A 27,763-nucleotide genomic window follows, 5' to 3' on the forward strand; every position below is an offset into this window, starting at 1 on the left:
ATTTTAACAGTTATAAAGCACCTCTGTGACGTCCATGAGTTTGGACGGGCAGATGTCCCCCTCCACACACACACACACACCGAGCGAGGACACACCCAGACGGAGCCGTGACGAAGCGCGCGCGCAGCTCCTCCGGCTGCGCCTGCAGGAGCTCTCGGCTGCGCAGAACTCGCGGCTGCGCTGCCCGCTGTGCGCTGCTGTTAGTCGGCGGGGAATGGCCATCGCCGCGCGGTCCAGGAGCGGGTTCTACCGGCAGGAAGTCAACAGAACCGTATGGGAGGTTCCGGAGAGGTACCGGGACTTGAAGCAGATCGGAACCGGAGCTTATGGGACCGTGTGGTGAGTTCACTTTGGACTGTTGCTGCAACATTAGAACATCTAAACTGGAAAACGGTCACAGACATTATTACACAGTTAGTCTTTTTGTGTTTAAGTCTACTAATATGTTGATTTTGTTACAGTATCTAAATGAGCACTTCAACTTTTTAACAGACAAACTAAAGCAGTGTTTGTTTGTGCACAGCTGGCCCCTCAGTGGCCCCTGACTTTATTGTGTTTCTGTTGGGGTCCATGAAGAAATCCACCCCCCCAGTCTCATTGTTCAGGACTGGAGGACAGACATTTACAACCCTTTCAAACTAGAAAACACTTGATTGTAATGTTGTCTACACAATATTTAACTGAAAAAAGAAAAGCAGAAATATTTTCCATTTAAGTTATTTAATGTAAAAACCAATTATTTTAAGGAGTTTTTTTTTACGCTAACCATGGTTATTTTTTTAAAACAAATCTAAAAATATTGAAATATTGATGAACGTTAGCTGTTGTTTTCCACGGTCTTTGTAATTATTGATTTTCTAATATTTAAATTTGGCATTTGTGTAAATTGTAAAGCTAAATTCTTTTGAAACTTTTTGCATTTTTAAAAATCAAAATAATTCTTTTTTGTCATCCAGGACTTTGTTCCTTTTAGGGGGTGGAGTTAACCTCTGCCCCCTCCCTGGGACTGGCCGTCTTTCATTCTGTTTTAGCGTTTTTGTGATGCCCCGTCTTTCAGGGACGGTGATTGTTGTCACAGTTCTAAAGACTCAACAGCTTTAGATTCTGCGTGATCTGAGTCTGTGATTTCCCAGAGCTAGACATCCTAGAGAGCTCATTGAAGAACTTTGGTCTGTTCTTCCTTCTGCAGTCCTGTCACAAACCCAAATATTTGTTGTCAAATAACTAAAATAACTAAATAACTAAAAAGCCTTTAATTTTTTTAATTTAAAGGCTTTCATAGATCTGAAATAAGCTTACTAGTTTTACTGAAAATCTATGTTAGGAAGCCGGATTGAAAAACTAGCTCACCAACTTATTAAAAAAAAAACGGAAACAAGGTTACTAGCTTATTTAAAAAAAAAATTCTTAGTAGTTTAACTGAAAAATGAGCTTATTAGCTTAACCAAAATACTGACTCACTAGTTTAACAAAAAAATAAATAAATAAATAACTAGCTTACTATTTTAACTGAAAAAATACTTTACTAGCGTAAGTGGGAAAAGGTAGCCTATTAGCTTAACCAAAAACTTGCTTACTAGCTTAAGTGAAAAACTAGTTTAAGGGGCCCTATATCCTGCTTTTCTCAAGCTTTTTCAGAGTAACTGAATACTGAAATACGAGTTATTTTTGCGAGAGTTTTCCTACCCGAGGACTCGATCTCCGAGGCTCCGCCTTTCTCTCCTTGTGGGTGCCGCCCATTTCATGACGTCATCCTCTGTGTTTCTCCCACGAAAACAAACATCCGAACTTCTGCACAGATGGATGTTCATATTGTCTACAGAAAATGAAAGCGATTAGCTGATAACTGAGAAAATGGGTGTGTCTGTTAGCCTGGGGGCGGAGCTGGAAGCAGTGACTCTTCCTGGAAGGGGCTGTTCTTCACTTATCTAATGTGAGGACCCACTCGTTTTTGTGGATGGGGGGGGCTGGTGCTCAGAACGGAGGTTTTTAGAGAAATTCTCTAAATGTGTCTGGATCAAAATACCACTTTGGGTCTGGTTTTTGTGATGAATTAACAGGAATTTAAATCAAAAGTTACTATGTTAACTGAAAAACTAGTTCACAAGTTTATTTCAGATTACAGTATTCAGATCTTGAAAGATTTGTAGAAACTGTTTTCTAAGTGTGAAATGTTGTCCAATAAACAGAAACTTAGTTGGATTCAATTTGCGTGACTGAATTCTTGATTTCACAGCCCAGAAAATCACAGGCCTCATTAAAACAGGTGTTATCGAACGCAGAAAAGTTAAGAAAACAAAGTGTACTAGCTGTGTTTGGTCTTTGCAATCGTGTCACAAACCCAATTATTTGATCTGAAGCAGAAAACAACTGAAAAGTATGTTGATTTTTTTATTTTATATTAAATACTGTTTTGGATGTGAAAGATGTATTGTTGTTTTTTAAGTTACATGAGTTCTGTTTCTGTATTTGTCAGTTCTGCATGGGACCGCCGCACAGGAGCACAGGTGGCCATCAAGAAGCTACACCGGCCCTTCCAGTCCAAACTTTTTGCCAAAAGAGCCTACAGAGAGCTGCGGCTCCTCAAACACATGAGGCATGAAAACGTGAGGTTCTTTAGATTTGTAAGGCGTGGTTCCTTCTTTGCCACCGTTGTTGATTTCCTCGCTGGCTCCTCCCAGGTCATCGGGCTCCTGGACGTTTTCACGGCGGAGATCTCTCTGGATCGGTTTCGGGACTTGTGAGTTCCTGCCTTTCCCCACACTCGCCTTGCATTAGGTGGTGTTTACCACTCCTCTTTTTCTCCTCCCTCTGCAGTTACTTGGTGATGCCTTTTATGGGCACCGACCTCGGTAAGCTAATGAAGATGGAAAAGCTGACGGAGGACAGAGTTCAGTTCCTTGTTTACCAAATCCTGAAGGGCCTGAAGGTGAGATTGAAAACAGGAAATACTGCTGAAAGTGAGGAGGGGGGCTTTGTGTGAGCTGATGCCGTTCGTGTCTCTTCACAGTACATCCACTCTGCAGGGATCGTCCACAGGGTGCGTGAACTCTGACCTGCCAGACTTGAAGGTTTTGGGGGGGGCAGTGAGGCTTTTTTCTTCTTTCACACTTAATGCTATTCTTGTCGATTCCCACACAGGCAGCTTTGTTGTGTCTGTGTGTGGTTTGAGCCTTTATCTCAAGACAGGAGGTCTGGTTTTTGTGTTAGAAGATGGCCTGGACAATAAAGGCTGTGTTTTTTCTCAGGAAATGTATCTCTGAAGGTCAAACATTAAATTCAACACATGTTGGTATTAAAACATGCATCCTACACCATTAAAAAAAATATTAAACCATAGATGTTGACACATTTTGTAAAGTGAACTAAATAAATATTGAATGCACTGTTTAAAATGTATTTAATATTTTAATATAAAATATATAAAACTGTGCCTTTAGTACACCAAAGTCTTCTGTCAGCTTCAGAAAGCCTATGTAGAAACAGGTAAACTCTTGTTTATGTAGTTTTTTTTGACCAAAAAAGCAAGCCTCCTTGAGGCTATGTCAGTTCATCAAGTTAAACCAAAAAGTCAGTGCACGTTTACTCCCATTGGACAATACAAATCTTTCCGAAGTGCTAGCCGGAACTGACTCATGACTGTCAAATCCTCTATTGCCAATGTTTTAATAACTGTCAGGCTAATTTATCCTGGATGTTTGGAGACATTCCATCCATCTCATGGCAATTACCAAGAAGCTGAAAAACTGGCCTAACTGAAAAGCTAGCGTACTAGTTTATCAATCTACAGTTTTTAAATCTTGAATGATTTGTAGAAACATTTTAAAAATGTGATATTTTATTCTAAAAACAGAATTTAGTTGGTTTCAATTTGGGTGATTGGAAGGTCAGAGAAGACCAAAACTGAACTCTTTATACTCCGTAGTTTACACCATGTTTGGAAAAAAAAAACTTCCAATCCCACTCGAAGCACCATAAAACCTTTAAAAGTAGAAACATCGTGGTATAAAGTTGTTTTTTAATTAGAACAAGGTAGTGTGCAGTACAGCCCCAAACCATAATGCACTCACCTCAAAAATGGTGGTCCTTGGCAAAAATCCTGCCTCATACGATGGGAAAACCCATTATATTATAAAAAAACAAACTCAAAAGTTCACAGAGACAGGATTAAACGTCAGGAGAAAACAAGACGAGCCGACACTGAGGCTACAGAGAGGGCTCTGAACATGAAGAGATGATAAAGAGAAAGTGCAGGCAGCTGTGACAGCTCAATGGTCCATAGGTGGATGGGCGGAGTCAAAGCTAGCATGCAAATAAACTGAAGGAAAAATGAAATGTTAGAACAATTAATCAGAACTAGAACTGAACAAACTGATGCTTATTGGCACCAAGTAGGAGCAGGACTGTTTTTTTTGGTCATTGATGAACGTTAGCTGTTGTTCGCTATACCAGCCTCTCTGAAGCTCACTTTTTCCTTGCATCATTTTATATTAGTACCTAAACCTAATAGAAATTGACGGTGGGTTTTTGTGTGCGTAGGGAAGTCCACTATTCTTTTAAGTTGACTGTTCTTACACTTCCCTCCTTCCACAGGATCTCAAACCTGGAAATTTAGCCATAAACCCAGACTGTGAATTGAAGGTAGAGCGCACACAAACACAATTGTTTTTCAATTGAAAAGCTTTCCTGTTGTTTCTGCATTCATGCTGTCTTTTCGATCTGCTTTAGATTCTCGACTTTGGTCTGGCGAGGCAGGCTGACGCAGAAATGACCGGCTACGTGGTGACACGCTGGTACAGAGCGCCGGAGGTTATCCTGAACTGGATGCACTACACACAAACCGGTAAAAGACGTGTGCTCATTGTGGGAATGCTGTGGGATGTGGGATGGGTTTTTCTTGAAAGAAAAACTTTATTGTCCGGTGTTGCAGTGGACATCTGGTCTGCCGGCTGCATCATGGCAGAGATGCTGCTGGGAAAGCCGCTATTCAAAGGGAGTGATCGTATCCTTAACAGTCGGATGTCCAGAGAAGTTGGGTTTTGGGTTGCGGACAAATTATCACTGAAGAATTCTGGGCCTTGTATTTAGACACGAAGCAGTTGATTCTTAACTGTAACTGCTGTCAGACCTGGATCAGCTGAGAGAAATCATGAAAATCACTGGAACGCCGAGCCCTGACTTTGTTGTCAAACTGCAAAGCCAAGACGTAAGAAAAATTTAAATACTTTTTCAATTCATGAAACACAGTTTTACATAAATGCTACAGACTTTCAGGCTAGAATGAGATGACATCTGATTTAGGCAGGATCTTCCTCTCTGATGCTGCGTACACAGCATGTATGTGATGCGTGTTCAACAACGCGCTGAATGCGTGCCCTTGAACACGCTTCTACCATACAGTGTTCACACTGGACTGTTGCTACTCAATGCTAGCGTATGTACCAGCAGTTAGTAAAGGCTTGATGCGAAATGTTCAAAGCAAACCTTGTGAATCTTTTTTTTTTTCACAGCTTTATTCAGATATATGGAAGTCTTGGTTACGAAAAACCGCAATTATTAATTTCTGCTTGATGGTCAATTTTAAAACGGTTGCTACTTCTGTGTTTTTAAAAAGACGCTACCCATACAAAACTACCAAATCAGAGTCCCTGATTGGTCAAAGTTCAACTGGTTTAATTTTTTCACGCACGTTCAGTGGCCGTGAATTTTGTATGTACAGCCCAAAAACAGATTTAATAACTTGCGTAGTGAAACATTAAAGCAAGAGTTTTGAGCGCAGACGACCAAAATACACATATACGTGTGTTTATGTAGCATGAACATGCATTTCCAAGCCTAATGTGAACGTAGCATCAGTAAACAAGAAGCCCAACACTTGCATTGTTTTATCTTTTAATGAGGCTTATTTCTTAGTTAAGGTATCTGTGTTTAACTGTAAAACTTTGTCTTGCTATGACGCTAAAAATGTTATTAATGCTTTAACCGCACCATCTGCCCTTCAACAGGCTAAAAACTACATCAGAAGCTTACCAAAAGTGCCAAAAAAGGATTTGCACTACATTTTCTCCAAAGCTAGCTCTAACGGTACCGTACTCCTATTTGTCCACTTATTGGTTTTGCCCCATGATGCCGATTTGGACGTTTATTTTCCCATTGCAGCTGTGTGCGTGCTGGAAAGAATGCTGCTTTTGGACCCTGAATGTAGAGCGAGCGCATCAGAAGCACTGGAACTTCCCTTTTTTAACGAGTTCAGAGACATAGAGGAAGAGACCGAAGCTCTTCCGTACGACCAGACCATGGACAACACGGACCTGCCACTGGACCAGTGGAAACGTGAGCAAGAGCCAGCCTGGAGCTTTTGGCCAACACGGCACAAAATGGGCCTTAATTTCAAATCATTCCACATTTTCTTTTAAATTTAATCGACATTTCCACCATTTATTAGAAAATTCAAGTGAAATTCTTCTACGATTTCTTGACCTCAAATAATACAAACCTTCTATTTGAACAGTGAAAATGGAAGCAAAAAACCTGCTGTTAGCAAACGTTGCTTTTAGCTAGCATGCTGCGTGACTTTATATCACTCCAAATTTTGTTTGAAATTTAAACTACATTTTCACGATTTATTAGAGAATTCAAGTGAGATTCTTCAATGATGTGTTAACCACAAATAATGCGGGCCTTCCATTGGATTACTGAAAATGTATAAAAGAAACTGGCCTTTAGCAATCGTTGCCTATTGCTAACAGGCCACTAAATGGGCGCCAATTGTGTCTTTTCAAATTTAGTTAGAAATTGAAAGAATATTTTCACCATATGTGACTTTTGGAATTCTTATGATGTCTTGACTTCATATAACACGAACCTTCCATTTGAACAGTGAAAATGGAAGCAAAAAACCTGCGGTTAGCAAACGTTGCTTTTAGCTAGCATGCTGCTAAGTGAGCGTGATTTTATATCATTCCAACTACGTTTCCACCATATAAACCTATTTAGGATTTAGAATTTTTTTATTTCTGAAGGCCTGTTCACACCGGGACGAATTTCGCCGGCGATTTTTGCCGACGTTTAACGCCTCGTGACTAAACAAAGGGCACCAATGTGAGTGTGCACACCGACGCGAAAAAACGCCACGCGCCAAAGCGTCAAAAAAAAAAAACGCCTCGGGTTCGTTTTTTTTTTTTTCGACGCGTCACGTCGAAATCTATTCGACCAATGAGAATGCCGCTTTTGCACACGTGTCTGGAGCTTCTGAAGTTACAGTAAAACACAACTTGGGGGCGCTCAAACACAAAACTGCCTTGCTGAGCAAACATACCAGCGAAGAAGATAGACGCCAAGTAGCGTCTACACTGCCGCGGAGAAATAATGACGGACATTCTTAAATATCCCCGAACCAAGTACCAGTTGGAGCTACTGGTGCTTGAAATATTCATGTTTTCTTTGTATTATTCTGACAAGCGCGTAAATACTTGCTCTCTTCTTCTGAGTGAAAAGCGACTTTAAGAATCGTAAAGTTGCGCAGCGCCACCTTGTGTACAGGAGTATTTCTGTTTACATTAAGCGCCATCTAATGTCAGGGAATGAAATTGCATGTTCGCTCGGCTCATCGTCAGCGAAAATCGCCTGGGTGTGAACACAAAAAACGTGGCGAAAAACGCTGGCGAATAACGCCTGGCGAATATTCGTCCCGGTGTGTACGGGCCTTTAATCTCAAAAATTATGTACTTTCCTTTGGAATAGTAAAAATTTTGTTTTTAGCTAACGTGGCGCAAAGTGGGCACTTATTGCATATCATTCCAAATGTTGCTAGGAATTTAAGCAACACTTCCAACTTATATGTATTTTTGAGATTCCAATAGAACTTCTTTTAGGGTTTCTTAACCAAATTCATACCACGGTCCGAGTGAATTCTCGATTCTGATTGGCTGCTGGGTGTACATTAAAAAGTGATAATGCAAAGTGATATTGCACACCTAAAAAAGTAGTTCCGGTCACATTGCATAAATGTTCTGTATCACTGCGCTGCTTCTTTCAAACAAGCTTTATCTTTATCATCTGGACAAAAACAAGCGGTAAGAGGAGAACTTTCTGAACTGATGCTTTATTCAACACATCGTGATCATCAGCATAGATATCACTTTTCTTTGCTGCTGCAGTCTATGTCGGTGCTGACTCAGCAGTCTGTCATGTTACCGTGACAACGCGTCAGGTAACAAAACGTAATTTCCAGGAAATTTTCATCATGTGGATTTATTTAAATCTTAATCCTTTTTAGACCTTAAATTCCACAAACCTGTCACTTAAGCAGAGGAATGTTAAAAATGTAGGGTGTGGATGCTTCTCAAAAATATATATATTTATCATTTATTTTTTTCATATGCAGTGTTCAAAGAAGTAAAACATATGTAAACCAAATATTTTTCTTTCCCCAGGTCACACATTCACAGAGATCCTGACCTTCAGGCCACCCAGAGACTCAAAAGGGACATCGCTTTAAAGAGACTTAGTCGCACCCGAATATATATATATATATATATATATATATATATATATATATATATATATATATATATATATATATATATATATATATATATATATATATATATTTTTTTTTTTTTTAGTATAAAGGTTAAGTTATTAGTATATTGTGTTTAAAGCAAAGTGTCAATAATAGAAAAGATAATTTGTTCAAATTTTCAAATTCCAAAATATTAAAAATGTCCTGTTTAATGCTACAGCTTCTGAACCAAAACATATTTTTCTGTCTTTCTGGTTGTTTTATATCCCACAATGTCAAATAAAATCATGGTTGCTTTTATACTTTTAGGTCAGTTTGTTACAAAAAAAACAAAGGAATTAAAATCATGTTATGTTAACTTTTTCATTTGCTGGTAAACTCTGGTTAGGATTTCAGATTAAAGGCCTTTCTGTTGGATTTCTTTGCGTTAAAACTCGTGAAATGAAACAAAGAGATGATGTATTGGTTTCTTTTTTTCACTGATCAAATTCAAATGATCTAATCTGCAATAAATCAGTTCAAAGGTGGAAAACAAAAAGCAACTTTATTAGTCTGACTTCTGCAGATGAAACACGGATGTCTGGACGTTTTACTGCATTTCAAACGACAAACTTACAGTCCAGCTCAGGTTTTTCAGCCTGCAGAACTGCTTTCAGTTCACATTCACCATCAAATCTGCTAAATAAGCTCAGGAGTTCTGAAAAAACGTGCGGATGTTCTCCTATTAGGATCGCTGTTCATCAAACCGCCGTTTACTGATGTGTGAGTGAATGAAGTAACGGTTACCTCTGAACAATGTTTTCACGCTTCAAAATTCAAATCTGTCCAGAATTCAAGCATCACACTCCGTATTTCTTCTTCACGGCCTCCACAGACGTTTGGTCCAGCTGTGACTGCAGCAGGAAGTGGAACAGTTCTTGAATCACTAAACAGAGGAAGAGGAGGGTCAGAGAGATGAAGGTGCTGGGAGGGAAAGCGGTTCTATGCAGGGCCTCACCTTTCTTCTCGGAGGTCGACATGAACATGACCGCCATGTCGAAGCGTCTCACGCTGGCCAGGCTGCTCAGGGTGTCCAGTGTGACGGCCGGCGGCTCGTTCCTGCCCAAAAGCTTCAGTCAGTCAGTCAGTCAGCACAACGGGAACCGAACCCACATGACGGGAAACACGTGTGCCCACACAAGACGTCCATGGCAAACGCCAAAAAGGATGTTTGAAATAAGAAAAAAAAACATAAAAAAAATCAAAATGGCACAGAAAGTTACACGCCTGAAGTTGAACTAAATCTGGAATCCAAACTAAAAAGTAATAAAAAAATAACTAAAAAAGGTCCAAACTGCTGAATGTCATTGACAGACAGTGATGTAACCATTGCTATATAAAAAGAGGATTCAGCATAAAGCTTAAGTTTTATCAAACAAACTAAAAGAAGAAGTCATGACAGCTGCCACATATATGTAAAATGTATGTATTTATTGTGAATCCCAAACGTGACACCATAGCAGAGAGAGGAGCCGGCGCTGAAAGGCGGGATCAAACCAAGACAATCCTTCCGCCGCCGTCAGCTGCTCCTCAAACATCCGACTGGAAACGCACTTGACTTTTCAAAGGTCATGACCCCCATATGTGACACGTTGGGGGAAATTACGCGCATGCGGGCTTTCATACCAAAACCCCCACCAACAATAAAGCATGAAGGTGGGAGTTTCATGGTACGGGCTAATGGCAACGTCAAACTTTATAAAATGGAAGAATAATTGAAGCCGTGCACGCGTTGTGTGGGCCACAGGTGCTGCCCCCCCCCCCCCCCCCCCCCCCCCCCAATAGCTGAGTGGCTGCTTCAGGCTCCTCCCTCTCCCCAGAGCTGCACGCCACAAATTCATTTCAAATAAAATGGCGGCTTTTCTGGTGCTTTTATCTCCGTGGCAACCGTTACATTTTCTGGTCACATCGGGGTGGCGGACGAGTCTACAAACGGCGGACGAGACGAGACTCTGCAAACGTACATTTTGAAGTTTCCCTGGCAACTGAGGTTTCCTGTCAACCACGCCCACATTCCTAATATGGCGTTTTGTTCAGCTTGACCCAACGGTTCATGTGTGACATTTTCACGTGATCTTGGGAAAAAATGTGGGAGCAACACATGAGTGACACACCAGGACTGGGGTCATTACTTACGGGATGAAGAACTGGTGCAGCGTCTTCAGGATCTGGTTGAGGACGTCCGGTTCCAGGGAGGTCTGGAAAATCTCCTGGTACGCTTCAGGCTGGATTTGCTGCCAGTGAGGAGATTCAGTTAAACGGCTTCTTGAAGCTTCAAAGGCTTCAAAGGCTTCGTGTGAGGCTGCAGGTCATGTGGGCGGTAGAGAAACACGTGACGCTCACCGTTAAATATCTGTAAACGGCTTGGGGCTGGTTTCTCATCTTCCGGAGGTCGGCCTCCAGCTGGAAGCAGTTGGAAGGTGGAGGAGGGAGGTCTGTCTCTATGGAGGAGGAGGAGGCTGGCGGAGGGGGAGCGGCGTCCTCCTGCGGTGGTCTGCTGTCCGATCTGCTGAGGAAACTGAAGAAATAAACCACAGAACAACAGAAGAGGCTCAGGCGGGACAAAGCTGCACCAACCGGGCGGAGGAGCCGGTGGATGAGTCTGGGATCTCCTCTATTTTGATCATCTTGGCGATGGGGGAAGTGGACAGCGGCGATGACGCGTCCCCAGAGTCCTTCACCACTTCCTGGATGGAGGACTTGGACTCAGCTGCTGTTTGTGCAGAGACTCCGCCCACCTCCTCGATGGTGATCCTCCTCAGAGGTTTCTGGGAAATGAAGAAGACGTTGAAAGGTTGAATCTGGTAAATCTGTCAAAAAAGCGACTTTCAGATACTTTCCACACAGCAGGAAACATTTCAGGGAACTAAATGATTTGAATGTAAATGACAAACGGTCTGAGACGGTCGGTCACAGAGGGCCGCTTCCAAAACCAGAGGCAGTATTTGCTCCAAATCGCTCCGTGGATTTGATCCGGATTGAAGGAAATCCTTTCAATCTTAGAGGGAGCGCCCCACAGACACTACGTACATCCTGGACGGACAAAAACTGGTCAGACGAGAACAAACGCGGAAAAAGGGAGAAAAGTTGTCAAATTTTCACCGATGAATCACGAATGAACACTGGAAGACGTACGAATAAAACACGCAACGAACGAACATGCTAATCTACGCAAAAGTCAAAAGTCCTTAGTGATCTGTGCGTCAATCACGTCATGTGAACGTGACACGTGATATGAAAGTCATACATCGGTGGTTGAAGCGCGACAAGTCAGTTAGATTTGCATCTCGCTAAAATCACGCACAATTGCACAAGATTGACCCAATAATTGTGCATTCAAAGTTTTGAACGGCTAAAACCGAATTCACCTAAAGACCCGTCATCGAAACCCTCGACTGCACACATCGACGAATGACGATCGCAAGAAACACGCATGACTCACATTTTTCACACATTTATTACGAAAGACCAACTCTACCTACGTTGAAAGGGTGCTAAATGTGTGTAGTGCGACGCGGCCTTTGGCTACGTTCACCTCAGACTTCAATCAACACTTTCCATGAAAAGTTTGTGAACGTGCTTTTCAGGCGCCTGCGACCAAAACTCACGTTCCTACATCTGTTTTTGGGCTCTACGTTCTAAACGTGGCCACTAGGCACGCGCTTAAAGTGAAACCAGTTCAATTCTGACCAATCAGGGACTCCGATTTGGCAGTGACGTCCGGATGGCGTCCCTGTTCATTCACAGAAGTACCAACCGTTTAGAAAAGGGTCATGGAGGAAAGGCCACATTAGCGGTTTGTGTCCGGCCGGAACGATGACAACAGGACTGTCATGTATCAGAATAGAGTTGGGAAAGAACGTATGCTGAAGGCGCGTTCAGGAACGCACGTGTGCCCGGTGTGAACGCAGCATAACAGTTTTCATTTGGTCCTCATCAAAATCCATTTCCCAGAAGTCTCTGCAAGAAAGCAGTGTGCATCAACGCTCACTAGATTGGCGCATATAGACCACAATGCATTGTGTTGAAGCATTTGTTTAGATTTATTTTTTATAAACCATCCAATATTTTATCCCCAGAACACAATGGATTCATAAATAGTTTTCATAAAGCGTTGAGCTTTTGCTTTAGTAGATGGGTGTGGTCACTTTTGGAGTTTAGTGTCTGAACTGCGTTACAATCCAGGGCACCACCAGTCCTGCACGATAAGTCATGAGCTCTCCCTCTGACATCTTTCTGTGCTCAAACTACGTTTTTAACCCACTTCAGCCTGTTGAGAAGTATCTGGAGACGATCTAAAAATCCTTTCCACAGACTTCCATGTTTGATATTTCTGATTTATGGAACGTTTTTGCTCCAGAAAATACACATTTTTGTCTTTTTTTTGGTGGTTTTGCTTCTGTTAACACATAATGGAACAAAGAAAACTTGCACATTCCTGCTCTTATGATCTGTTCTAATGGGGTTTAGCTAAATATCACGTTTGGTTTTATCTCCTGAGAACCAGCACATTCATTCAGGAACCACGTAAACTCTGTTTTGTCTTCCCCAAAAAACAAACGAGACGTCACTGGAAAGGCTAGAGCAGGGCTGGGCAAACTAAGTCAAACAAGCTGGAATAAATCATACTGATAATCCCTTTTTGTGTTTTATTTTCTGGAGCAGCTCAGACAAATGGAGGGATCCGAGTCAGACAGTCACTTTTCCGATTATTCCAACAACACACAAATGCAGCATTTTCATAATCTGAGGGACATTGACCCATCGGTGTAACTGGGACTCAAATGAGAACAAAATCCCCATTTTTAAAAGAAAAACTCCAAAATGTTCTTTCAAAATGTACAACTGTGTTTTCAATGCAAATTAAAGGACGTTTCCGTCCAGGTTCCATGATGTTTCCTTCTCTTTTGAGGCCATCATCATCTTCATCTTCATCAAGGCTCTGGCAGGGGGGGGGGTGCCCCTTCCCGGTGCGCAGAGCCGACCAAAAAAACCAAAAAAACAGGGGTTTTCCATTTTTCCGGTCTTGTGCCAGACGCTCAGCGTCCTTCTCAGCAGCCCCATGAGGTGCAGCGCCTGACGTCTGCTTTGCCTCGAGGTCGTTTCCGGCCTGCAGCCCCTGGATGAAATGCCACCGAATGGCTGACGTCTGACGGTAAGAGGATAAGACGGAGGACGAGGCCCAACCAGCTGCTGCGACGTTGCACGACCAGGCAGAAGGCTTGGAGCTCTGGCGCCTTCTTAATGCGCCGTTAGAGTCGCGGTGATGCCCTCAGTGGTCATGAGAGGCTGAAGACGTCTTTTCAGGTGGATTACCAAAAACCACCACTGATCTCCTCTTCTTCTGTCAAATTTTAGAAAGCTTTGTGGTCCACGACTCAAAATGTTTGTCCCCCCCCGAGCTAGAATATCCTTTTTAAAGCACATCAGGTCCAAGTAGAGATCTTCAAATGAGTCAGAGGATAGAAAGGAATGGGAGGATATGTTCATTTTATGCTTTAATATATATTTATAATTCAAGTTCTAGTTTGCGTGAGCAGAAACAGACAAGTACAGTCAGGCCCAGAACACAATCGTCATGATTCTGGAGAAATTAGAGGTATTTATGTGCGATTGCTCCTTCTATCGGGGCTCTAAAGTAATTAGACAAAAAATAACAACTTGAAATAAAAGGTTCCTTGTGGATATTTTGTTGAGAATCCTCTGCAGGCAACGACTGCCTGAAGTCTGGAACGTCGCCGAAGGCGGAGCTTCCTCCCCTGTGATGCTTTTCCAGGCGTCGCCTGCAGACGTCTTTGGTTGTTGTTTGTTTGTGGGTCTCTCTGTCTGAAGCGTCGTCTTGGTCGAGTGAAGGTCACGTTCAGTTGGGTTCAGATCTGGCGATTGACGCGTCCGTTCAGAAACTCCTGGGCTACAGTTGCAGCATGTTTTTTTGGCTGGAGTGTCGCGCCGTCCAATCAGCTTTGCAGCATTTGGCTTCATCTGAGCAGAAGGTTTTTCTCTTAACACTTCAGAATTCATGTTGCTGCTTCTGTCTAGTGACGCCATGCATGCCCACGCCATCACGCTGCCTCCACCGTGTTTTACAGCACGTGTTGGGCTTTGGATCATCTAAACGTCCCTCTTCCATTCGTTCTGGTACAGGTTGATCTTCGTCTCATCTGTCCACAAAAGCCGCTCCACACCTGGTCTGGCTCCTTCAGGTGGTTGAGTCCGTTCCTGTTTTTGAGGCTGGTTTCTAGCTTGTGGTGCATCCTTCCTCTCATGTGGTGGACTCGGAGAGCATTCCTCACTTCAGCGGACGCTGTGAACGGGTTCTTCTTCACCATGGAAAGGGTCCTGCGACCATCCACCCTTGTTGTCTTTTGTGGACGCCCAGGCCTTTTTGGGTTCTTCCTTTCTCAGTACGAGCCGAACTGTTGACTCCCAACATTTATGCCATCGGTCTGTTTCATCCTCCTTTTAACGCATGTTGTTTGTTCTCAGCAACAACTTCCAAATGCAAACGCCACACCTGGAATCAACTCCAGCACTTTAAAACTGCTCTATTGATGACAGGATAAAGAGGGCGGAGCCTCCGCAGCTTTTGTTCTCTTTTCTGAGTCATTTGTCAAATTACTCTTAAAAAGAGGCGGCTACAAATGAATTAGCTGCAAATCCTAAAACTTTGCTCCAATTTGGATGAGGATGATCTCATTTTACATTTAAGGTTAAATAATTGAATCATGATTTTGTTTTTCCTGAATATGTCTTTGTAAGCAGCTAAATTAACAAAATTCTGTCACTGTCCAATTACTTGTGTGTGCTGCCACCTGCTGGACAAAAATATATAGCGGGTTGTTCAGACCTGAAGTAAAACTAAACCTATTTTGTGTTAAAATCATCTGAAAATAACAAGCAAATAAGAAATTCGAAACTCACAGTTGAGCGTAGATGTTCCGGTTTGTCGACTGGCTCCACTGTTCTCCTCTGGGATTCTTCGTCTGCTTGAGGAAGAGCGCAGGAATCTAACTCCTGACAAAGAAACACAAATATCAGAGGCATTCGCGGACAAGAAGCATCTTAAAACTCATTTTCCCATCAGGCACAGCGGTTTCCTCTGCTGCACACCTCAACAAAGTCAAACCAAAAACCCAGACTAAAACAATCCACACGGACAGGACCCGCTTAAAAAGAAAGAAGATACAAGTTCAATTTCTTAGCAGACTGAGGTGAAATAAAAAACTCAAAGGAGTTGATGTGATTCTGTGACAAAGGAAGGGAACTCCAAAGACGAGGAGGGACAGTATAAAGGCGAGATGGACTGCATTTTAGAATTTTTCAAAGGTTTTGGTTTGCAGACCTCAAGGATGGAGCCAGAGGTCGGTAACGAATGTTGGGGGTTTGTCCGGGCACAGCTGAATTTAACTGGAGGAGAAAAGCGGTTCTGTGTGTCTGTTTACTGGCTCCATTAAATAGACCCCTCCCTATACCCACACATAACCCCCCGCCCCCTGGGAGGGGTCTATTTAATTTCAGTATTTGTTTTTTTTATTTTTGTCCTTTTTTTTATGTGGAGCACTTTGTGTTCTGCTATATAGATAAAGTTTGATTTGATTTTTTATTTATTATTTCCAGGTCTGATTGGAAAAAAAAATGTCCTCGGGGGATGTAAATAGTTTTAAACCATTTAAAACAGATTTTAAAAATATATATATGGAAATTGTATCTAAATAAAAAAATTAGAGACATTCAACGTTTTATTTCTACAATGTGAAACAATAGTGTATAATAGTCATGTCTGTCAATTTTATTGATCTTAAAAAAGGTAAACAAAAAAATAAAGCTGTTTTTAATTTTATTTTTAAAGTGATATTCAGCAGAAATCTTTATTTTTGGAGCTTAGTCTGGATATTTAACCAAAGAGCTTCCTCCTCGTTCTGTTGACTGAGCTAGAGTCTGCTGTAACCGATAAGGACGCGTCTCTGAAGCTCTCCGGCTCCACGTCAGGACGTCGGTACGTACGCGCTGGAGCCTCTGGAGTTCGTTCAGCGCCTGCTTGTTCCCTGGTTCCAGTTCCAGCAGCCGTTCAAAGTCTGGGAGGAAGCAGACACGTCAGAGCAGCTCCACCTGCTGGACAGAGTCTTCTACTGCAAGCACGCCATCACCTTGTTTGGCCTCCAGCGGTTTCCGTAGCGCCGCTCGGGCCGTGCCGCGGCGAGCGAAGGCCTTGGAGTAAGTGTTGTCCAGGGAGATGGCTCTGCTGCAGTCCTCCTCTGCCTCCTTGAACCTGTGCGCGGGAAAGAGAACGCTGCAGACGAGGTTTTTGGAACGTTTTTGGACATTTTTCCAACGGAGACGATGGCGCACCGCTCCAGTTTGAGGAACGCCATGGCTCGGTTTGCAGGGAGAAGGACGTTCATGCAGTCGGCCTCCATTCCTTTGGTGTAGCACTCCACGGCCGCCTCATACCTCCCCTCTTTAAAATAGGCGTTCCCCTTTAAAGATCAAAAGATTCCACGTTTGAGAAAACTGACAACAAATCCCAGCAGGTTTTCTTTCCCCACCAGCAGCGAGACTCACCCGGTCTTTGTGCACAACTGCCTCCTGTTGCCTCCTCTGCTCCTCCAGGAGCGTCTGGTGCTCCCGGTTTTCAACAGGAGCCTCCTGCTGCCGCTCGCTCCGTTCATCACCCGTCTGCTGCCCGAGGACCTGAGGAAGGTAGAGCGTGAGGAGGAGGAGGAGGAGGAGGAGGAGGAGGATAAAAACACAAATAGTACCGCCCACCTCTTGGATTTTTTTCACTTCGTTCTGGGCTTCCACATTCCCGGGATCCAGTTTCAAAGCCGCCTGGTAATCTGTTAGGAAACAGAGTCACGCCGTCACGCAGACGCCCCAACATTAGAAATGCTTCAGTCAGAGCCGGCCCCCCTACCCTCAAGCGCCGGCTGATATTTCTTCAAGGCGAAGCGAGCCGCTCCCCTCCGGCAGTACGCTTTGACGTATCGGCCGTCCAGAGCGATGGCCAGGTTGCAGTCGGACTCGGCTACGGCGAACCTGCAGAGAGACGCCGCGTCGCCAGAATGAGAACTTCCTGGTATGAAGCTGGTTCCCCTGATCCTGAGGAGAACCGGCCGATCTGGGTCTGGGTTCTACACCTCTAGAAAAGAACCATCGGTTCACGAAGATCCCAGAACATTTTCCGCATTTTTGAACAAATTCATGAGATGAATTCATTTGATGAGTTTTCAAGGAAACTGACATTCATAATGAATATCATTTGTGGCTAGCAGGGGCCCCCGCCGCCCCCCATTGCTCCTTTTTGCTCGCCCCTGCTGACTGAGCGGCAGCTTCAAACCCATCACTCACTTTTTCAAAATGCCAGCTTTTCTGGTGGTTTGATCTCCATAGCAACCATTTGATTTTTTGGTCGCCTGGGGGGGACAAACAGGTCCGTGTCATTTTTGGAAGAATCTGAAAAAGTAAATTTTTGGATTTCCTTGGCAACCAAGGGTTTTTCTAAACCACGCCCACATTCCTAATAGCTTCCTATTATATGTTATGTCGTTGTTTTCAGCTTAAACCAGGGACCCGTATTTTACACTTTCACAATATTTGTGTGAAAAACGCGGGCGCCACTTTGGCTAGCTCGCCATGCTAACTTTTAAAAAAATCTAAAACTCAACATTTTCCCAAAAAGCTTCTTAACAATGTTAGGAGTTAGGAGGCGATGGATCACAATCCACCAATAAAACCAAAACACACGTCTTACACATCCAACAGGAAGTTGTGAAATTATGGGATGGCCACAGGGCCCACAGCCTGGAGTTTCCCTGTTTCTTGCATATTCTTTACAAGAATATAGTGAAAATTCATTTGAACAATCTTTGGCTGGAGCTAGAGCTGTGACGGTGTGTGGTTTTTGATCACCACGCTGATGAACCAGCAGGGTGCGTGGTGTCAGGAATGTGGGCGTGGTTAACCAAAACAAACCTCTGTTGCCAAGGAAATCCACAAATGTACTTTTACAGATTCTTCGAAGGATAACGTCGATCTGTTCATCACCCCCGGGCGATCAAAAAATAAGATGGTTGCTATGGAGATAAAACCAACAGTAAAGCTGCCATTTTGAAAAGTTATTTTTTCTTTCATGAATTCGTCACATGCTGATCTGACCAGGAAGCAGGAGGAAAGAATAAGGCGCGTGGGTCAATTATTTTAGATTGTCCTGCTCTCCATAACAATAGACCAATATTTTTGGAAAGAGTGCTATAGTTTGCGGTGGCTGGAGGTCAAAGCCATGTTGGACATTCAGCTGAGCGAGAGTCAATGTGAATGAGTGAGAGAGAGAGAGAGAGAGACTGACCAAATATTTTCTCATTTCAACTCATTTTCAAAAGAACATAAATCCTTTTGTACCAGTGCATTGTGGTTATTTAGTGCTTTTGTCATTTTTTTTCCCAAAGAAAACTATTAAATAATACTTTTTACATCCATTTATGAAGGTAAATATTTTCTAAATTCTGTTTTGAAAAAGCTTTTGTAGAATTCTCTTTCATTTTTTTCTAACACGTCTTACTTTTTGAGCCGGAAAAAGGCGCTGGCTCGGTTTGTGGGAAGCACTGGATTGGATGGGTCTGCATCCATCCCTCTGGTGTAGCAATCAATGGCCTCATCGTACTTCCCCTCCTTAAAAAAGGCGTTGCCCTGAAAATACGGAGCAAAACTCAGTTATCTAACAGGCATTTTGACTGATGGCATCAACACAGAAGAATTGATTGAGGACAAATTAATTTAACGCAAATGTTTCCATGGAGACCAGTTTGGATCAAAAGTAAAACATTTTTATAAACCAAACAAAGGACAGTTTGTGGCGGTGCTGATCCATATCGCTCTGAAGGGGTTTCAGGAATGTGGCGAGGAGGCGGACCTTTTCCTTCTCTGTCAGCGCCGTCTCCGGATCCACCGCAGCGTCCTCAGAGTCGGACTCGTGGGACTCCTCTGGACCCCCGTCTTTGTCCACTTCCGCGAGGGCTTTGTCCTGAAGCCAGAAACAAGGAAACGTCCACTTGAAGCAGCAGCTTTTTGGTAGAACATCATTCTGAAAGCACAGCTCACCACATCAAACTTGTCCCAGGAGCGATAGTCGTATGCTTTAATTCTGGAAGCCTCCTCTGCAGACGTCTCTGCCTTGGAGTGGCTGTTGCTCTTCTGTTTCTTCTTCATCTTTGCTCTGTGGTCCTTGTTGCGCACAGGGGGGAGCTTTTTCTGTGACACCAACACCATGAGAGTCCAACATTTGGAGGGGCCTCCCTTCTTCACCTGCAGAGACCTACCTGGACCTCCTGAACTCCTCCTGTCCTCAGCTCGTTGTCCTTTTTCTTGATGTCTGCTTCCCAGCTCTCCAGCTCCCTCATGAAGCTGTGAAGCTCGTCTATGTTCTGCCTCATCTGGAGCGGAACCTCAGCAGCTTTGTTTCCTCCGGACATTTTACCACCTAGGACATGACAGAGGTTACCTTAGTTAAAAGTCCGGACAGCAGGAACCAAAAAAACCCAAGTCACACCGTCTAGCTTTTGTTACTAGCAGCTAGCCGGCTGGTAAATGCGTATTTAAGAGAGTCAAATGAAAACTTAGCTTCGAATAATGTTTTATTCACATTTATATGTTAAACATTTAAAACCCAGCTCAACAAAAACGTAAAAAGGCGCCAATGCTTACAGTTTTCTGTTTATATTCGCAGCCATGACAGCGTGGTACCACAGTGCTTTGCGTCCGTACGTGATGACGTAGACGTAGTCAAAGATCGTTTGTGTTCAGGTCGATGAATTCGGTGATCGTCAAACCCGGGTTTCTCCCAGCTGTCATCAGCAACTTAAGAACGAAATAGAAAAAAATGTTAGTGATAGTATTGATATTTATAAAACATACATGTCTGATGAAAAAAACACGCTTAAATCAAATATTTTCGATGTTTTAGCAGTCAGGAATCTAAAAACTGCCGATTAGCGTCATGTGCATGCTTACTGTTTTCCCCTCGAGTGACGCACTGTCCAAACCATTCTGAATAGACGATCTTTGACAAATAAACCCTAGAATTGTAAATTAAACGGAGGAATTTTTTTTAGCTTATTGTTGCAAAATAACGGTAAATAAAAAAATTGACGTATATAAGTTGACTTAGTAAAAAATTGTAGTTACCTTTGACCTCATGGTACCACGTGAGCTTAAAAGCAAGAATGACCTCTGTTGCTAGCTAGTTCAGACACGATTTATGCCCAGACTGCGCTAATGAAACATCATGGACCAAACTAAGCAAAAAGAGGAGTTTGGATACGATCTATTCCCGGAGAGAAATGAAGGAAAACACAGCAAAACGTTGCTCAAAGACAGCCTGCTTGCATTTAACCACAAGTGTCAATTCATGTTACACGTCGCAATGGAAACTAGTGAGTGCTGGGTTCGGGTCGTGGTTCGATCAGAATGGTTTGCTCCAGTTTGAGCGAAAGGCTCGCGGAGGTTTGCTTCTTTTGAAGTTGAGCGATGTCTGTCTGTTTCTGACAGGTCCTTACGCCAAACTGCTCCTGACGGCCATGAAGAGCTCCGGCTGGTGAGTTTTAAAGCTTCAGCGCGTTTTGTCTGGCGTTTACAGCAAACATTCCTTGCACTCCAATGAAAATCGTATTTTTGGTGTTTTTAACTTTAACATGTTTTTGGAGCATTTTTCTCACGATGAAGGTCAGATATTTGTAGAAAATTTAAGCTTGAAAATGGCATTTCTGGGTATTTCATTATCCAAATCGTTGTGAATCAGGGGCAGATGAAAAAATGCAGTTTGAAAAAGCTTAGCTGTGAAGTAGGGGCAATTACTGGGCCACCAGCTTCCTGCTCCGCTCTATTCTGATGCATCCACTCGCAGACAAATAGATCCATGATTAGGCCTGCACAGTTAATTGCAAAAGACGGCAACAATTGCAATAAATGTTTACCTTAAATGTGCTGAAACAATCTTATTTTAGCTTGAAGCATTTAATGAATCAAATAAATCCATGTATGCATTTGACCAATCAGGTAGACGCCTTCACGCTGTTCACCAGTCGGATGGAGCTCTTTTACCGTAGATGTTCAGTGATTGGGAGTATAATTAAAGTCATATCGTGCAGCCTTACCCGTCTTTGTTTTCCTGGTCTGAGCTGGAATCTGGACCTAAACTGTATGTCTGGATAGCTCCAATATTTTTCACCATTTCTTTTGCACTGGTTATGTTAGCTTGGGGGTGTGAGGGGCTGTAAGCTAGCGGGAGAGTGTGTAAACAAAAGGATGATGGGAAATGAGGGGAGGCTTACTCCGGTCCCGCTCACAACTCAGAGGTGAATTTCTAATAAGCTACAGCCGCTCTGCAAAAACTATGTCTAGAAAAAGACACTGGTATATCATCTTTGGCTAAAAGCGGAATAATCGTGAATAAAATGCCCCGGGAAGACTTTCACAAAACATCAAAAGTTGATTGAACTGGACTTCAAACTTGCTGATTTCAGACTTCATAATTTGCAACATTATTTCATAAAATCCTTTTGGATTTGATCGTAATATCAGAGCAGTTTCCAGTTCTATCTAGATTTTTCCAAAAATACCAGGTTGTCCTAATTGTATTGACACTATGGCCAATAAGTGACAGACTGCATCATGGGTATTTGCTGTAATTCTCATGCTGAGTAACCAGTTACAATGGAGATAAACACTCCCTCTAAACGGAGGATTAGGAAAAAAAGAACCAGTGCTAGTGTTGACATTGTCTCCACTCCCATAACTCTACAACCGTTTACGCAAATACCATATTCCCGGTGGATTCTGAAGTGGAGAAAAGCAGCTTTTCACTGATATGCAACAGTAATAATAGTGAATTGTTTACAAAATTAACACAAATCAACGGTTTTGGAGTAAGCAGCTTTTTGCCGATATGCAAGGTTTTTGGAATTTGTTGGAGTTGCAACAATCGCATAAACGGTTGAAGAGTTATGGTAGTTCGAGGAGCGTGTTATTTAGGTGTTGCTGTCGACATCTTTGGCGTTAAACTATTAGTGCGTTTTGCTGCTTGTATTTACGTTTTTCTATTATTTTGTTTGTTTGTTTGTAATGGTGGTAAACAAAACTTTGTCAGTAATCAAAGACCTGTAGCCGGCATCCGGGTTTATTTATTTCAATCCTTTTTAAAGCAGTGTTATCAGAAATGAATAGACGTCTTACTGTTTGCAGTGAAGTGTTGAAAGAGCGGCATTTCTCCTGCGAGGACTGCGACGGTACGGTTAGCGGTGGCTTTGATGCGGCGTCCTCTCAGGTATAGTGGCTGTAGACCCCGGTGGTTATGGCGCTCACTGTGCCGGTAAATCCAACCTTCAGCGGGAATTCTGCTTCTCCAGATTGTTTTGTGCCAGAACAACATCCATCAGCAGTCACACATGAACCGAGTGGTCGCACACGAGCTCATTCACGCCTTTGACCACTGCCGGGCGCACGTGGACTGGTTCAACAACTACAGACATCTGGCCTGTTCGGAGGTAACCTTTTTGTAAATTGTAATCACGTTGAACTTATTGAACATTCATAAAATCTTCTATTTTTTTTGTCTTTAGATCCGAGCGGCTAACCTCAGTGGAGACTGCTCCTTCGTTAGTGAAGTTTTCAGGTTAAACTTTGGGTTAAAGCAGCATCAACAGGTACTTCAGGGCTTCATGTTGCACTTTGTAAAGAATATTTATGTATCTGCTCTTTTTGCATTATTACATTTATTATCACAAAGGAGCAGCACAATAATAATCTTCTCATTTTAAGAAGGCAATGGAGCCGGGATCGTCTGTACCCACGGTTGTGGAAAGGGGATGTGTATGTGCTGGGGCCGCGGGCGCGTGTGTGTAAGAGAGAGGAGAGAGCGCGTGCAGCGCTGGAGGGAGTGAGAGGGGGCAGCGGAAATGTGTTGGGGGCGCATTTCTGTTGTGTGTTACGGAGGAAGGAGAACGGTAATAAAAGAAGGTTTCCCCCAGAATAAATGCTATGGACTCTTTATTAACCCGCTCTGGAGAATCTGAGGGTCTAAACAGGGAAGTGAACCCTGGAGGAGGATCCGCCTTCGGTCCCCCGCGCTTCTGACCACGGTCGGAAAGGGAGAAAAGTCATCACGGGAAAGGTTCAACACCACGCTCGGCCATTTTGCTGGAAATCTTTACAAACACCGCCCGGTTGTGATAAGAGCCCTGGAGTTTGGCCTGAATAGAGCTGTCACCCCAAATATGAATCCAATGGGTGACCTCGCTTCCCTTCCACTGACTGGTCTCAGCAGCATCGTCCGCCATGGTTGATGTTTATGTTCTCGTTCCCGCCTACTTCCACGCAGAATCATGACGTTTGTAGCGTATTGATGATGTACGGGTCGGATTCATGTGGCCTGGCCGTTCAGACGGAGGTCGCATTTGAAAAGATCGGATACGTGTCGTTCATACTGTCATGAAAAGATCAGATACAGGTCGCATGGGGGCAAAGAAATTGGAATTGGGTCGTTTCAGCCTGCAGTGTGAACGTAGCCAATTGGACTTTACTTTTGCACTTGGAGTTGTTGTTGTTGTATCTTAAATATAAATGTGTGTTGCACCTCTCGGCCACCATACAGAGCCCTGGAAAGACGGGAATAATTTCTGGATATTTAAAGGAAACAAAAATCCTCTACACCAGACTTCTATGTCACAATTTGTTGCAGTTCCTGCTTTTTTGTTTTTCCAGCAGGCTAACAGTTTTCCCAGAAGAAGCTCTGGGGGCAAATCTGAACTTCACATTGACTACAGGAACTGTCATATTCTAAGAATTGAAGAAGAATTGGGCAAAATAATCGAGGCACAGTTTTTCTGTGGATCAGAAATGTTCCTAAGTAAATGAATCAGAGTGAACTTGTGTTTTCTTCTTCCAACTTTTAGGGTTTGCATCTCAACACCATTTATCGCTAATTCACAACATACCATTTAATCCATGACTATTTAATTTAGCATCACCTTTAAGGGTAAAAATAGTAAAAAAAATATTTTTATGTCATTGGAAATAAATTCAGCCCTGAAGTTTGAATGTATAACAGTAAAAGAATCATTTTTAAAATCCTGTGAAATGTGGTGTTTGGCGTGCAGCTTTGAGTCAACGGTTTCCTGTTTCAACAGGAGTGCGTTCGAGGTCGCGCGCTGCGCTCCATCTTGGCTGTGAGGAAGATCACCCGGGAAGAGGCGGAGAAGTTGGTGGATTCCGTCTTCGACTCGTGTTTCAATGACCACGCCCCCTTCGGACGGATCCCGCACAGTAAAAAGGACGCCAAGTTTGCTCACAGAGATTATGCTAACAGGGATCGCTATTACGCAAACCTTTAGTGTCCGCTGTGTGAAGATTTGGGTTGGAAGGCTGCTGATGCTGCTGGCGAGGAAGACGACCAGCTGGCCGTTGAGGCGTGCTTCCACAGCAGCAGCAGCAAAGACCGGACAGAGCTGAACCCATCATTTCCCTGAAGGGATGTTCAGGGACATGATTTGTCTGCGGGACAGTGACTAGAAGCAGAAGCCGCAGAAGATTTCATTTTCTGTCATTTCATTGGTTGTTTGCTGATGAAGGGAAGTTGGGGTTGAAGTTGCCCTTGAAGTGAATCATGAAATGAGGCGTGACTTTTTTAGGTGATTTATTAAAATAAAAGGATTCTGGTTTGTTTTTGTTGATCATATTGTCAGGAAAAGTGCAGCTGTGACAAACATGGATGTTTGTTTTTCCTGCAGTGGTTTTTCTGGACGACCTCCACGTTTCACATATTCAGAACTGTTTCTGCCGATGGCAGGCGCAGGTTTGATTAAAGTTTCATTTGAACTTCTTGTGTTTAATTGTTTTGTTCTTAAGTTCTTTAGAGTCCATGTTGTGCTACTTAAACTCATGTGAGGCGCATTCAAGCGCCCGCGTTCAGCACGCTTTTAGCATACGGCATTCACGCTGGACGTGGGATCTAGTTCATGTCCTCACAGTTGGAAGCAGTTTGCTGCGAATCTCATCATTTTTGCCTAACCCAAAACACCCATATAAGCATGTTTACATGGACTTAACTCTGGAAGAGGTCACTTGAACGTGCGCTGGAGAGGCTGGTGTGAACGTAGTCTTAAGGCGGATTTCCACCGATCCGACAGCGGTGCGTCTGCTCTGCACCCACACAAGGAAATAAAACACCCATCATTCAAAGGAATGTTTACATTGCCTCCGTCACGTCCGAGTCCCGCCTCCGTCACGTCGGAGTCCCGCCTCCGTCACGTCCGAGTCCCGCCTCCATCACGTCCAGAGTCCCGCCTCCGTCACGTCCAGAGTCCCGCCTCCGTCACGTCCAGAGTCCCGCCTCCGTCACGTCCGAGTCCCGCCTCCGTCACGTCCGAGTCCCGCCTCCGTCACGTCCAGAGTCCCGCCTCCATCACGTCCGAGTCCCGCCTCAGTCACGTCCAGAGTCCCGCCTCCGTCACGTCCGAGTCCCGCCTCCGTCACGTCCAGAGTCCCGCCTCCGTCACGTCCGAGTCCCGCCTCCGTCACGTCCAGAGTCCCGCCTCCGTCACGTCCAGAGTCCCGCCTCCGTCATGTAAGAGTGGGACGAACTACCTGACACAGGGAGGCAGGACAAACCACTCCTTCGGGGGGCAGCAGGAATGAACTAGAGACAATAGCCTACGTGCACGACAGAACTTCCGGTTAACTTCCGTGTTTCGAGTGTGAGGCCGACAACTTCCTGTTGGTCGTGTTATTGTTGTGGGGAGTTTTGTTGAGTTGCTAGTTTTGAGTAAATAGGAGCGGATTTCGGGTAAAAGAAAGGCGTTTGGTGTTTCAACGCGTGACAAAGACATCACAACATTGTTGTGTATACCCGTGTGCGAATTTGTCAAAGTACAACAGTACTAATATAAGCTTTCATAGCTTTCCAGTAGATGTGTCGGTGAGAGCCGAATGGATGGTGAACACGGCGGGAGGACTTCACCCCAAACAAGACGAGTCGTGTTTCGTATTTGCAGCAATCGGAAAGAAAATGCGTCATGTAAACACGCCGATCAGAATACTTTGCCCCGGTCAGACTCGTTCGGATCAAAATTTCTTTCCGATCGAGATAGCTGGGTTATACCGATCGTTTATCCGATCGTGGAGCATGTAAACAGTCATTCCGATCGTGTGTCACTGTTGCTCTGGGTTACGTCATGCATAGACGGTGTTTCGCTGAGAGAAAGCTTGTGAGCTCATACGGGACCGACCAGCGGCTCTGCGGACGCCCCGCGTAAAGCGCCGCTCCGCTCTCGCCCCGCTGGCTCTCCCCTCTCTTTCCCCCCTCACGAGGGAGATGCGGGGGGGGTGCGTGCTCACTGACGTCTGGACCCGGCATCCGAGCTCTGCGTTCGGGCTCCGGTGCCAGTGGACCGAGTGAACCTCTCTGAGCAGAGCAGCTGGATTTATTAATGTGTTTGAGGGGAGGGTGCTTTGTTACGTGTGCGTTTTGTTATGTGTGAGAATTCGGACTGCGAGCCGAGCCGCCACTCTGGGTTAGCGGCTGCCGGACTCGCGAGGACAGAGCAGAGCACACAGTGTGTGTGAGCTTTTCAGAGCGGAAATGCCGCTCAGTCCTTAGAAACTGTTCAAAAAATCACGACACATGGAATTGTGTTTCTAATTGTGCCCCGACAAATAAAGGCTGATGTTGTTAGCCAGTGTTGTTAGCCTCTCCTAACACTGGGTTGTTCTTCAGTTCTGTTCTTCTTCCACAAAAAAGCACTGACCACAAGGATTAAATATAAAATGATGAGCGAACAGGCACTTCATAATATTCATAAAATTAATAAAAGCACGTTTGGAAGATCGCCTCGTATGTTACCGAGCTGCTGCATAATATGTGACAGCACAGGTTTGTTTACAACGGGACACATTTCCTTTCGGTATTTTCGACACTATATATTTTAGACACGATATTTTGCCCATGTAACCACGCACTGGTCGACAATCCTGTAGATGTCGTTCACGTCGATTTTCGGGAGACCTTGTAGAAAACGGGTGAAATATACCATCTTTCGCAATCAAAATCTGCCGTGTCGCTGCTATAGAAGTCGTAAGCCGGAAATGGTCGGCCTCACACTCAAGGCGGCGGAAGTAGAACTCCTTACTTTCGTGCACGGAGCCTATTAAAAC

General features: G+C 43.8%; 3 protein-coding genes across 9 annotated transcripts; 2 read left to right on the plus strand and 1 right to left on the minus strand.

Moving 5' to 3' along the window:
• Positions 1-19: 19 nt before the first annotated feature.
• On the plus strand, positions 20-8,519 carry LOC101154993 (mitogen-activated protein kinase 12). Of its 2 annotated transcripts, XM_004082846.4 has the most exons (12): positions 20-339; positions 2,477-2,606; positions 2,682-2,740; positions 2,818-2,929; positions 3,011-3,040; positions 4,594-4,641; positions 4,729-4,843; positions 4,931-5,002; positions 5,127-5,206; positions 6,006-6,084; positions 6,160-6,333; positions 8,436-8,519. In XM_004082846.4, exons 1-12 carry the CDS (start codon positions 35-37, stop codon positions 8,498-8,500), a joined length of 1,269 nt encoding a protein of 422 aa, XP_004082894.2. In that variant the 5' UTR covers positions 20-34; the 3' UTR covers positions 8,501-8,519. The 2 variants fall into 2 exon arrangements, with proteins under 2 accessions (XP_004082894.2, XP_011489153.2); XM_011490851.3 differs by lacking the exons at positions 6,006-6,084; positions 6,160-6,333.
• A 529-nt stretch (positions 8,520-9,048) lies between these two features.
• On the minus strand, positions 9,049-20,769 carry rpap3 (RNA polymerase II associated protein 3). 5 transcript variants are annotated; one of them, XR_002293031.1, is made up of 19 exons: positions 20,570-20,643; positions 20,264-20,416; positions 19,879-20,039; positions 19,661-19,810; positions 19,473-19,583; positions 19,122-19,249; positions 17,478-17,599; positions 17,330-17,400; positions 17,126-17,254; positions 16,913-17,040; positions 16,711-16,832; positions 16,568-16,638; positions 15,485-15,577; positions 11,141-11,331; positions 10,907-11,081; positions 10,700-10,797; positions 9,522-9,622; positions 9,311-9,449; positions 9,050-9,221 (listed from the first exon to the last, which is right to left on the minus strand). XR_002293031.1 is itself a non-coding variant. In XM_011490852.3 (19 exons), the coding sequence occupies exons 4-19, from the start codon at positions 20,029-20,031 to the stop codon at positions 9,364-9,366; spliced, it is 1,929 nt and encodes a 642-aa protein (XP_011489154.1). In that variant the 5' UTR covers positions 20,032-20,039; positions 20,264-20,416; positions 20,570-20,634; positions 20,744-20,769; the 3' UTR covers positions 9,050-9,363. The 5 variants fall into 5 exon arrangements, 4 of the variants coding, with proteins under 4 accessions (XP_011489155.1, XP_011489154.1, XP_020569693.1 ...); XM_011490852.3 differs by adding an exon at positions 20,744-20,769 and having other exon boundaries at positions 9,050-9,449; positions 20,570-20,634; XM_011490853.3 differs by lacking the exon at positions 20,570-20,643 and adding an exon at positions 20,744-20,758 and having other exon boundaries at positions 9,049-9,449.
• A 33-nt stretch (positions 20,770-20,802) lies between these two features.
• On the plus strand, positions 20,803-25,429 carry atp23 (ATP23 metallopeptidase and ATP synthase assembly factor homolog). Of its 2 annotated transcripts, XR_002872730.1 has the most exons (7): positions 20,803-20,991; positions 21,107-21,152; positions 22,799-22,880; positions 22,963-23,100; positions 23,176-23,259; positions 24,742-25,340; positions 25,407-25,429. XR_002872730.1 is itself a non-coding variant. In XM_004082848.4 (6 exons), the coding sequence occupies exons 1-6, from the start codon at positions 20,844-20,846 to the stop codon at positions 24,943-24,945; spliced, it is 702 nt and encodes a 233-aa protein (XP_004082896.1). In that variant the 5' UTR covers positions 20,808-20,843; the 3' UTR covers positions 24,946-25,429. The 2 variants fall into 2 exon arrangements, 1 of the variants encoding a protein (XP_004082896.1); XM_004082848.4 differs by having other exon boundaries at positions 20,808-20,991; positions 24,742-25,429.
• The last annotated feature ends 2,334 nt before the right edge of the window (positions 25,430-27,763 follow it).

The sequence above is a fragment of the Oryzias latipes genome, chromosome 23 (genome assembly GCF_002234675.1).
Source record: "Oryzias latipes chromosome 23, ASM223467v1".
Lineage (NCBI taxonomy): Eukaryota > Metazoa > Chordata > Actinopteri > Beloniformes > Adrianichthyidae > Oryzias > Oryzias latipes.